The sequence below is a fragment of the Aethalodelphis obliquidens genome, unplaced genomic scaffold, assembly GCF_003676395.1.
Source record: "Aethalodelphis obliquidens isolate GAN/ISIS:26980383/991018 unplaced genomic scaffold, ASM367639v1 scaffold7, whole genome shotgun sequence".
Taxonomy (NCBI): Eukaryota; Metazoa; Chordata; class Mammalia; order Artiodactyla; family Delphinidae; genus Aethalodelphis; species Aethalodelphis obliquidens.
Window position 1 is genome coordinate 37,073,309 of NW_020837951.1, and position 12,357 is coordinate 37,085,665.

The following is a 12,357-nucleotide window of genomic DNA, read 5'->3' on the forward strand; positions in this document are numbered from 1 at the left end:
AGCTGTACTTCCTAGTGATTAAGAATTGATTTTTCCCTATTTTATATATTTAGCAGAATACAGTTTATATACATACACTGTAACACAAACTTTCTCCTGTCATATTTTTACCACATATTTTATCACTATGGGGTTCACTAGCACAAAAAAAAAGAAGTCCTGATAACTCATTTTCCTTTGATGTCATGGGCTGCTCTCAAATGTTCAGTGGATAGTTGCTTTTGGAGATTACACCTGAGAATTACCAGTTCATTTTTACTGAAGAGACAAATAGAAGAATGAAACAATTTCCTTTATGAAGCTGAATACAAAATTCTACCACATGCCTACATTTTTATTTCATTTCTCAGTAATCACAGAAAGGATCACAACAAAGCATGAAATGCAGAGCTGGTTATCTAAGCTTCCTCATCAGAAGCAGCTACACCTAAGTATTCTATACAGAAGGAAATAAGTTATTTTTCAATAGCCCTAGGAAAATGGAGCTCACTGCTCTTCTGTGACAGTTCAAATCTCATCAAAAAACTTGGTCCTTTAGTATCCTCCAATAGTTACCTATTAGTTGCTGTTGTTTTCAGTATTATGAAGTCATGGATTTAAGCATAGTTAATATGCTTCAATTCTTGTGGTTGTTATCCTTATTGATATTGCAACTTGCCCATCTTTGGCCATTAGGAGCCTCTCACTGATAATATCTTGATATGTATCTTTTCAGCCTTTTCCCCCATATAGTTACATACCATTTGACCATTCTCCTCACCCCTTTTTTCTTTTTTCATTGAGCTCCATTTTCACATACATTTTCTCATGTCAGTAATTTTTTTAAATTTTTTATCTTGCAATTTCAGACTTACAGTAAAGTTGCAAAAATAAAAATATGTTAACTGATCTCTTTAGAAAATATTCTTTTTTAAAGGTATGTAATGCCACTAAGTTCAGGGGCTATGCTGTTATCTTGTTCAGCATCATAAACATGAACTCAACATTTCTTTCAAAAAATGAGGGCTGGGCTTCCCTGGTGGCGCAGTGGTTGAGAGTCCGCCTGCCAATTCAGGGGACACGGGTTCGTGTCCCGGTCCAGGAAGATCCCACATGCTACGGAGCGGCTGGGCCCGTAAGCCATGGCCGCTGAGCCTGTGCATCCGGAGCCTGTGCTCCGCAATGGGAGAGGCCAAAACAGTGAGAGGCCCGCGTACAAAAAAAAAAAAAAAAAAAATGAGGGTCACAAATGATGTGAGGCATCATTTTGAGCATAATGGATCTCGTCAGGTCATTAAAAAAAAAAAAAAAAGACATTTCCAAGCCTACAGGATTAACATGTAAAAAGTATGTATTAATGTCTGTGAAGTAGTTTGAGAACCTGGCCAAATTCCCTTTTTTTAAAAAATGAATATTAGGAATACAGTTACTAGGAGGTAGGTTTTGGAAAACTGTTTTATATTACCAGCTACAGTTGAACATAACCAATGACCAAGAAATTTTAATCCCAGATATATATATATCAGATAGACATACAAAGGTAGAACTAAAAGATACAAAGTACATTTGGAGTGGTATTATAAAATCATAGTCCAAGATGGAAAACAAAAATGTCCAGCAAAGGTAAATAAACTGTGGCATATTCATACAATGAGATACTACACAGTAATAAAAATAAACTACTGCTAAATGCATCAAGAGGAAGCATCTGACAAGCATAATGTTAAGCAGAAGCAGCCCAAAAGAAATATCTTATAATTCCATTTATGAAAAGTTCAATATGTCAATAATACCTCAATTTTAAAAAGCTCAAAAACAGGCAAAATATACTCTATCTTGCTATGAACCTAAAACTGCTCTTAAAAAATAAAGTTAATTAATTTTTAAAAAACAGCTAAACTACAGTGTTAGAGTAGGATAATGTTACCTTTGGGAAGATGGAAGGGAGTAATGACTGAGAGGAAGGGTACGGTGGGCTTCTGGGGTGTTAGTAGTATTCTATTTCTTGACCTAGGTGGTGGTCACATGAGTGTGTTCACTTTGTGGTAATCCAGTGAGCCATACAAGTTAAGATTTGTGTATTTTCTTTTTTTTTTTTTTTTCGCGGCACACGGGCCTCTCACTGTTGTGGCGTCTCCCGTTGCAGAGCACAGGCTCCGGACGCGCAGGCTCAACGGCCATGGCTCACGGGCCCAGCCGCTCCGCGGCACGTGGGATCCTCCCAGACCGGGGCACGAACCCGTGTCCCCTGCATCGGCAGGCGGACTCAGCCACTGCGCCACCAGGGAAGCCCGAGAGATTTGTGTATTTTCAAATATAAACTCAAAATGGATTAAAGACCTAAATGTAAGGTCAGACACTATAAAACTCTTAGAGGAAAACATAGGCAGAACACTCTGTGACATAAATCACAGCAAGATCCTTTTTGACCCACCTCCTAGAGAAATGGAAATAAAAACAAAAATAAACAAATGGGACCTAATGAAACTTAAAAGCTTTGGCACAGCAAATGAAACCATAAACAAGACGAAAAGACAATCCTCAGAATGGGAGAAAATATTTGCAAATGAAGCAACTGACAGGGGATTAATCTCCAAAATTTATAAGCAGCTCATGCAGCTCAATATCAAAAATACAAACAACCCAATCCAAAAATGGGCAGAAGACCTAAATAGACATTTCTCCAAAGAAGATATACAGATTGCCAACAAACACATGAAAGGATGCTCAACATCACTAATCATTAGAGAAATGCAAATCAAAACTACAATGAGGTATCATCTCACACCAGTCAGAATGGCCATCATCAAAAAATCTACAAACAATAAATGCTGGAGAGGCTATGGAGAAAAGGAACCCTCTTGCACTGTTGGTGGGAATGTAAATTGATACAGCCACTATGGAGAACAGTATGGAGGTTCCTTAAAAAACTAAAAATAGAACTACCATACTACCCAGCAATCCCACTACTGGGCATATATCCTGAGAAAACCATAATTCAAAAAGAGTCATGTACCACAATGTTCATTGCAGCTCTATATACAATAGCCAGGACATGGAAGCAACCTAAATTGTCCATCGACAGATGAATGGATAAAGAAGATGTGGTACATATATACAATGGAATATTACTCAGCCATAGAAAGAAACAAAATAGAGTTCTCTGTGGTGAGATGGATGGATCTAGAGTCTGTCACACAGAGTGAAGTAAGTCAGAAAGAGAAAAACAAATACCGTATGCTAACACATATAAATGGAATCTAAAAAAAAAAAAAAGGTTCTGAAGAACCTAGGTGCAGGACAGGAATGCAGACGTAGAGAATGGACTTGAGGACACTGGGAGGGGGAAGGGTAAGCTGGGACAAAGTGAGAGAGTGGCATGGACACATATACACTATCAAATGTAAAATAGATAGCTAGTGGGAAGCAGTCATGTAGCACAGGAAAATCAGCTCGGTGCTTCGTGACCACCTAGAGGGGTGCGACTGGGAGGGTGGGATGGAGACCAAGAGGGAGGAGATATGGGGATATATGTATATGTATAGCTGATTCACTTTGTTATAAAGCAGAAACTAACATGCCATTGTAAAGCAATTATAGTCCAATAAAGATATTAAAAATATAATAAAATAATTAAAAAATTAAAATGAATGACTAATCAAAAAAAGATTCGTGTATTTTAATATACATGTTATAAGTCAATAAAAAAAATTTTAATATACAACTATCAAATCTTCTCTGAACTTTATTAAAGACAGTCCACTATAAGGTATGTATAAAACACCTCCCAAACTTAAAGAATCTTGCTTTAAAAGTTAGAAAAAATAGTGCGGTATTTCCCTGCTCTAGCAGGAACTTAACTTACTCTGCTTATCCCAAATCAGACCTAATAATCCTAATGGATTCTGAGTTTATCTAAGAAAGGAGATATTTTAAGACCTATGTAGATTGCTTGGGCTCTTATCTACTACATAACAAGCACAGAGAAGGTACTCAACAAATATTTACTAATGATACACAGCCCAAACTTTAAACAAACTCACATAGCAAAATCTGAAATACCTAGCACTGGTAAAATAGGATAAACACTCAGTCTGTTGGCCTAGAGTGCAACTTCCAGAAACCCCACCTCTAGAAACTAAAAAATTTACAGAATGTACCGCTTATAAGGAAGAACACAATTTATGACACTATCTTTGGCAGAGGAAATTGGTCCTTTCCCCCTTCTGCCTAGCTCAGACAAGGCACAATCAACTTCCTGATGCCATAGCTAAGCAAAAGACACCCAGAAGCAACTCTGCCTGTAAGGGCAGGGACTACTTGAACCATGATGTGATGAAAACGTAGCAGCAAGGATTTAGCTGAGGCAGATGACAATGTTGGAGAAATAAGATGAGAAGAAAGCACTTGAGCAACCTGTTCTTATACCTAAAAACTCTAAAATCATTACTATTCCTACTTTCCAGAGTGGCAGTAAATCAAAATATATCTTTGGAGTCTCCCCAGGCTAGAATAAACCCACAATCAATAGGTGTCCTGAGTGTCCATCAGAGTTCACCTCCTAAGAGTTTCCCAGTAGTACCTGTTCAGTTAGTTAGATGGCTGATATGTAATGATAAATTATGATAAGCTTTTCTAAGGGCAAGTCACAACATACATTGACTTGGTATAGTTCTCATCACTAGTGACATTGTTTTGTTCTGTTTTAAAAACACAAGTAATAAATGTTCAATATAGAAAAAATAATTTTTAAATAATACAAAGAAGATAAACAAGAAAAGTACATGAAAATCACAGGTCAAACTTAAAAGAGCTGAGGTCTTTGGTATTTCTGGTAAGCAAAAAATATTACCTACTGGTGAAGGATCTGCTTCTAATAGAAGATTACTGATATGAGAGATGTTGAGGCACTTGGTTTGCTAATGGGTCCAGGTGAGTGTAATTATTATGCCAAGAAAACAGCAATGAGCAAATCACACAGAAAGACCAGGTGGAAAGCTGATTGGCGATCTCCAAACATAACAAAACCATCTACAGGGATGTTCATTGTAGCATTGTTTATAGTAGCAAAATTATAAATTATATTGTTTATAAAGGCAAAATTTATAATAGCAAAAAAAATTCTGATCATCAATATGAAACTGGTTAAATTATATATGCTCATATGGGGAGTAAGAATAGGGAATGGAGACAGGAGAACTTTTTCCTTTCACTTCACATCCTAAATTGTTTGAATTTCTTATCATGCATATACATTATCTCTATAATAAAAACAAACCAATGAAAGCAATGAACAAAAAACTTAATGGTGTTGAGTGGGTGGTAGGACCATGATGATTTTTATTCTCCTTTTTACACTTTTCTGCATTTTCTCAATTTTCTATGATTAACAATATATTAGCATATATTGCTTTTTATACCTCCAAGACTATTTTTTTGTTTTTGATTTTTTAACAAGTCAAGTGTAGTCACTTCTGGTTCAAATTAGGGAGGGAAATCCAGCGCTCAGTTATAAACACTGTGGCAGTTACAAAGAAATACGGAAAGGGGCTTCCCTGGTGGCGCAGTGGTTGGGCGTCCGCCTGCCGGTGCGGGGGACACGGGTTCGTGCCCCGGTCCGGGAGGTTCCCACATGCCGCGGAGCGGCTGGGCCCGTGGGCCATGGCCGCTGGGCCTGCGCGTCCGGAGCCTGTGCTCCGCGACGGGAGAGGCCGCAGCGGTGAGAGGCCCGCGTACCGCAAAAAAACAAACAAACAAACAAAAAAAAAAGAAATACGGAAAGACTCAATTCTCAAAATGCTTATTTGTTTGGAGAAAACAGTCTTGAACACCAAGACAACAAAAGTTAAAGAAAATCATTGATTTAATTTACTGGAGTTGCTTATGTGGTACTGGCTCCTATGGAAGCAAAAAGATATCAGTATTGTGAAGAAAGCTGTGCCGAATGTTTGAAGAAAGACTAAGTGAATTCTATAAAAGGGTGTTTTTTAAAATTCAAGTCTAACGTCCCACTCAACGTCAAAATTCCTTTTACCACTCATTCAGTCTCTGCTTAAAGTATCCTATGTCAAAAAATCCTCAAAAGTAGTCCATGCCATTAGTTAAGAACAACTCTGTTAAAGTTCTTCCTTATGTTAAGCTAAATCTAATTTCCTATCATTTTCAATCACTGGTCAACTTGTCCTAGTTCTGTCCCCTGGAGCAATAGTTTAGACAATTTTCATTTACTATTATGATCCTCCCCCCTCTTAAATCTTCTCAAGAACTAAACCTCTCAATTCCTCAAATGGTTTCTACACCATTATTCTAATTATTCTTCTCTGAAGAAATTCCAGTTTCTCAGTGTGCCTCTTAGAATCAAATACCCTGACTGAACACAAAATTCCAGAACTGATCTGACTAGTGCTTTTATCTCCTTTGTTTGGGTCACCATGAGCACAGCACAAGACTAGTTGCTAGGTGGTATACAATTCATTGTCAATTTAGTGGCACTGTTCAGACCATAAGTAATTTATGTTTTAATGCATTTAAGAGTTTAAAGAGTGTAAAGAAGAAAGATCACTGTGGACTGAGGAACTGAGGACATTTTCAACAACAAAAGTTGAGACTGTAAGCTGGGAAATGAAGAATACATTTTTGATAAGCGGAAAACACAAAAAGACTATTTCAGAGAGTATAAATGTGGAACACTGCCAAGGCAGGAATGAACAAAGTTAGTGCTAATAAGGATAGGCAAGAACATAGGACCAAAAGGAGGGCTGGAGTCAGACTACTGAGAGCCCTTAACCTGCAGGGAATAGGCATGATTAAAGAGTTAGACCAAGAAATTGACTTCTTGATTGAGATATTTGGAGATGATTAAATCAATACCAGTTTGCCAAATTCTACATCAGGTTAAATACTGTTTGAAATTTTTTTCTAAATTGAGGTATAATTTACAATGTTGTGTTAGTTACAAGAGTACAGCAAAGTGATTCAGTTATAATATATATGTATTTTTTCAGATCTCTTTTCCATTATAGGTTATTATGAGATATTGAGTATACTTTCCCATGCTATACAATAGGTCCTTGTTGTTTATTTATTTTATGTATAGTAGTGTGTATATGTTAATCCCAAACTCCTAATTTATCTCTCTCCCCCAATCCCCTTTGGTAACCACAAATTGTTTTCTATGTCTGTGAGTCTATCTGTTTTGTAAGTTCATTTGTATCATTTTTTTAGATTCCACAAATAAGTGATATCATATAGTATTTGTCTTTCTCTGTCTGATATACTTCACTTAATATGATAATCTCTAGGTCCATCTATGCTGCAAATGACATTATTTCATTCTTTTTTATGGCTGAGTAATATTCCATACTCTGTGTGTGTGTGTGTGTGTGTGTGTGTGTGTGTGTGTGTACATATATATCTCACATCTTCTTTATCCATTCATCTGTCGATGGACATTTAGGTTGCTTCCATGTCTTGATGATTGTAAATAGTGCTGCTATAAACACTGGGGTGCATGTATCTTTTTGAATTAGAGTTTCCTCCAGACATACGCCCAGGAGTGGGATTGCAGGATCATATGGTAACTCTATATTTAGTTTTTTAAGGAACCTCCATACTGTTTTCCACAGTGGCTGCACCAATTTACATTTCCACCAACAATGTAGGAGAGTTTCCTTTTCTCCACACCTTTTCCAGCATTTATTGTTTGTGGACCTTTTAATGATGGCCATTCTGACTAGTGGGAGGTGATACATCACTGCGGGTTTTTTGTGGGTTTTTTTGATTGATTGATTTCTATTTTTGGCTGTGTTGGGTCTTTGTTGCTGCATGTGGGCTTCTCTCTAGTTGTGGCGAGCGGGCTTCTCATTGCGGTGGCTCCTCTTGTTGCAGAGCACGGGCTCTAGGCATGCGGGCCTCAGTAGTTGTGCCTCGATGACTCTAGGCATGCGGGCCTCAGTAGTTGTGCCTTGTAGCTCACGGGCTTAGTTGCTCCATGGCATGTGGGATCTTCCCGGACCAGGGCTCGAACCCGTGTCCCCTGCATTGGCAGGTGGATTCTCAACCACTGTGCCACCAGGGAAGCCCTATCACTGCAGTTTTGATTTGCATTTCTCTGATAATTAGCAATGTTAAACATCTTTTCATGTGCCTATTGTCCACCTGTATGGCTTCTTTGGAGAAATATCTGTTTAGGTCTTCTGCCCACTTTTTGATTGGGTTGTTTATTTTTTGTTATTGAGTTGTATGAGCTGTTTGTATATTTTGGAAATTAAGGTATTGTCAGTCACATCGTTTGCAAATATTTTCTCCCATTCTGTGGGTTTTCTTTTCATTTTGTTTATGGTTTCCTTTGCTGTGCAAAAGCTTTTAAGTTTCATTAGGTCCCATTTGTTTATTTTTATTTCCATTACTCTAGATAAAAATATTGCTGCAATTTATGTCAAAAAGTCTTCTGCCTATGTTTTCCTCTAAGAGTTTTATAATATCCGGTCTTATATTTAGGTCTTTAATCCATTTTGAGTTTATTTTTCTATACGGGTTAAAGAATGTTCGAATTTCATTCTTTTACATGTAGCTGTCCAATTTTCCCAGCACCACTTATTGAAGAGACTGTCTTTTCTCCATTGTATAGTTTTGCCTCCTTTGTTGTAGATTAATTGACCATAGGTGTGTGAGCTTATTTCTGGGCTTTCTATCCTGTTCCATTGATCTATATGTCTGTTTTTGTGCCAGTACCATACTGCTTTGTTTACTGTAGCTTTGTAGTATAGTCTGAAGTCAGGGAGCATGATTCCTCCAGCTCTGTTCTTCTTTCTCAAAATTGTTTTGGATATTTGGGGTCTTTTCTGTCTCCATACAAATTTTAAGGTTTTTTTGTTCTAGTTCTGTGACAACTGCCATTGGTAATTTGATAGGGATTGCACTGAACCTGTAGATTGCCTTGGGTAGTATGGTCAATTTAAGAATATTGATTCTTCCAATCTAAGAACACAGTATGTCTTTGACTACATGGAAAAAGTTTCTAATTCAATTCTACTCCAAGATGAACTGAAATTGAGTTGTTATATAATATCATTACACAGGTTTCTTTCTGAATATGAACAACATTCCTAACTGCCAAAATATAATACAAGGAATGTCACTTTTAAAAGATTTATTTTTCAGGGCTTCCCTGGTGGCGCAGTGGTTGAGAATCTGCCTGCCAATGCAGGGGACACGGGTTCGAGCCTTGGTCTGGGAAGATCCCACATGCTGCGGGGCAACTAGGCCTGTGAGCCACAACTACTGAGCCTGCGCGTCTGGAGCCTGTGCTCCGCAACAAGAGAGGCCGCGATAGTGAGAGGCCCGCGCACCGCGATGAAGAGTGGCCCCCACTTGCCATAACTAGAGATAGCCCTCGCACAGAAACGAAGACCCAACACAGCCAAAAATAAATTAAATAAATAAATAAATATTTTTTTAAAAAAAGATTTATTTTTCAGCTCGGTGCTTTGTGATGACCTAGACGGGTAGGATAGGGAGGAAGGGAGGGAGGCTCTAGAGGGAGGGGATATGGGGACATATGTATGCATATGGATGATTCACTTTCTTGTACAACAGAAACTAACACAGTACTGTGAAGCAATTATACTCCAATAAAGATCTATTAAAAATAATAATAATAAATAACAAAAATATTTTAAAAATAAAAAGATTTATTTTGATCCATTTCTGTAAGTTTCTCCAGCATAAATACCTTGCCATTTAATATGACTACTTCTGTACAAGGTAGCCACTTGTTTCCATAATTAATAATCTTCAGGATCTACATTCAAAAGACAATGACCTGCTGGTCTCCAATCCTCCAGGTTCAAAAGGAGAAATATGACTAATGTAACATTGAAGAGAAAGAATTTAGCTAGCTAACAGAATTTCTAGAAAATGAAAGCTTCCTGATATGAGAACAAATGAAAACAGCAGCAGCTCCTTCTCTAAAGTTTAAATTCAATTAAATAGGAATTTCTGGTTCAATAATGCTCCTGCCTGAAGAATCTTTCATAAGGGCTAGTTCTGTAATACAGTGTGGCAGCAGAGATTTAAACTGTCCAATAGACATTGCAAAACCCAACCTCTCTCAAATCCTGCTACTCAACAGCAGGGATCTAAAGGAAAAAATAGATTCCCAGCTGCTGAGAGAAAATGTCTTACTAAAATCAAAGCAAAATTCTCATTAATGAAAAATCAACCATGAAAGAAGAAAATTTCTGTGTGTCTCATAATCCCTGGAAAGAGCCAAATCCATTCTGGGTTAAAGCAGATTTAACAACAGCGGAAGAGAAGAGAGGAAATCAGTTCCATTTGCCAGAAGCTGGGGGAAACGCTTAACAGAGATCACAACAATGCTTCTAATCCATAGAGCCAAAAGAAACATGAACTCTATCCAGTAAAAGGTGCCAGGAAAAGGTTCCTGTGGATAAATTCTCTCACTCACAACGAAGCCACCTTATTCCACCTAGCTCAACACAGATGTGATAGGCTGTAACTTGAATTTCCCAAGATCAAATTCAATGGGTAATCCAAACCCTGCTTTTTCTGATCAGATAATCTCTAAAATCACAGTCCCTGCATTCATTCAAAATCAGCATTGAGCTTCTACCACGTCAGGCACCCGGAATACAAAAACCATTAAGAAACAGTCTCTACCCTCATGGAGCTTAGTCCATGCACCTTGCCTCATCTTAAATCCCAAAGCTCTTGCCTTAAATATTTTCTTAGGTGGGTCAGTGGAAAGGCAATAAAGGACTTCACCTTTAGTTACTGTGATAGAAGTAAATAGATAAATCATACTTCTTATGCTCTGCTCCAAAAGGAGAGAAGCCGACACACCTTTCCAAGTCGAATATGAGCACATTCTTAGCCTAGAACCCACAGAAGGAGCAGGGGACAAAGACAAGCAATAAAGGGGTGCAAGCCAAGAAATACGCTGAAAGAAGGGATGTGACAGGTGTACCACTACACGTTCAAAGCGTGATTAAAAAGAACCTGCTACTAAGCCGACTGAGGTTTTACCGTGCAGGGAGGAGGAAGAAAAGAATAGGGGGCTGCCCGCTATGAACAGACACCAACTATCCGCGGTCCCTAGCTCGTTCACTCTCGCTAGAGGAGAGCGCCAGACACTGTTTAATAGGATCTGGGCCTGCCAGCCAACAACACTGTCACATGGACACCGGAACGGAGAGCTAACAGTCCCTCATAGGAGCGCGAGGAAAAACAAGAGAGAATGGAAAGAACTCTTTAAATGTTCAAAAATGAGTTAACATAATGGTTCCCCGAGGCACGGATGGGACGTAAAGTTTGGAAAAGGTGGTAACCCGACGCCCACTGGAAGCCCGTGGAGACCCCAGGGAGACGTCCGCCCTTGCACCCCAGTCCGCGCACTCACCGCGCACACAGAGCAGCGACATGGCCGAGGCGCCGGCGAGCCTCCGCCGCGCCCCAGCCCCGCAGCTGCGCCGGGCCGCTCCCTCTTTCCTCTCAGCAGGTGCAGCAGCTGTTCCCGCTATCGACCCCACGGGTCTCGCCGCTCCTCATGGTCTCCTTCGCAGGCAGCCTCCCGCCGCTCCCTCGGACCCGCTCCAATTTTCACCGTCTGAGCGGGCTCCCGATAGTGGTGAGTACCGGCCGGCAGGCGGGAGACTGGGCGCGGCACCGCGGCGCCATCGCTGAGAGGAAAGAGCGACCGGGACACCCTCCCCTCACTCCAGCCGGGATCCGGGAGAGCGCCGGGACAGAGCCAACCCGTTGCGCCCCGCCTCCCAGCCAATCAACTCACGCCCAGTCCGCCGACCCCGCCCCCTCACGGGCACGTAGGAGGTGGGGTCCCCTTCCGCTTTTCTTAGTGAAAGAATGAAGGCGGCTCCGCACACTTACTAGGCTTGCTGCAGAGAGGGGCGGGCTTCCCCCTCACCTGCGTGGGGCGGGAATTGAAGCCTTCTGCCCCTCTCACGTGGGCGGGGCTTCCACCCAAGAACAGATTCTTTTCATTGAGAATATCTATCGGACTTCCTTCTGAGTCTATCCCTTGCAGCTTACTGTAACAATTTAAAAAGATCGTACCACACTTTGCTGTACACCTGAAACTAACATAATATTGTAAATCAACTATACTTCAATTTTAAAAAATGGACTTTAACAAGAAAGAAAAGCTTTTGTAACTTTGTATGGTGATGGATGGTAACTACACTTATTGTGGTGATCAGTTTGCAGTGTATACAAATATCAAATCATTATGTTGTACACCTGAAACTAATATAATGTTATATGTCAACTATACCTCAATAAAGAAGGGGGCTACTGTGCTTCCCTAGTGGCGCAGTGGTTAAGGATCCGCCTGCTAATGCA

The 12,357-nt window shown here is 39.8% G+C and overlaps 1 protein-coding gene across 5 annotated transcripts in view; it reads right to left on the reverse strand.

The window, feature by feature from the left end:
- UNC13B (unc-13 homolog B) overlaps positions 1-11,719 on the reverse strand; it is a 226,154-nt gene extending 214,435 nt beyond the window's left edge. For 4 of the 5 annotated variants that reach the window (XM_027105593.1, XM_027105589.1, XM_027105590.1 and 1 more), the window contains exon 1: positions 11,399-11,697. In XM_027105593.1, coding sequence (XP_026961394.1) covers positions 11,399-11,420 — 22 coding nt within the window. In that variant the 5' untranslated portion in view covers positions 11,421-11,697. Of the gene's footprint in view, positions 1-11,398 lie in introns of all 5 variants that reach the window. The other variant, XM_027105592.1, reaches the window with a different exon arrangement.
- Positions 11,720-12,357: the final 638 nt, after the last annotated feature.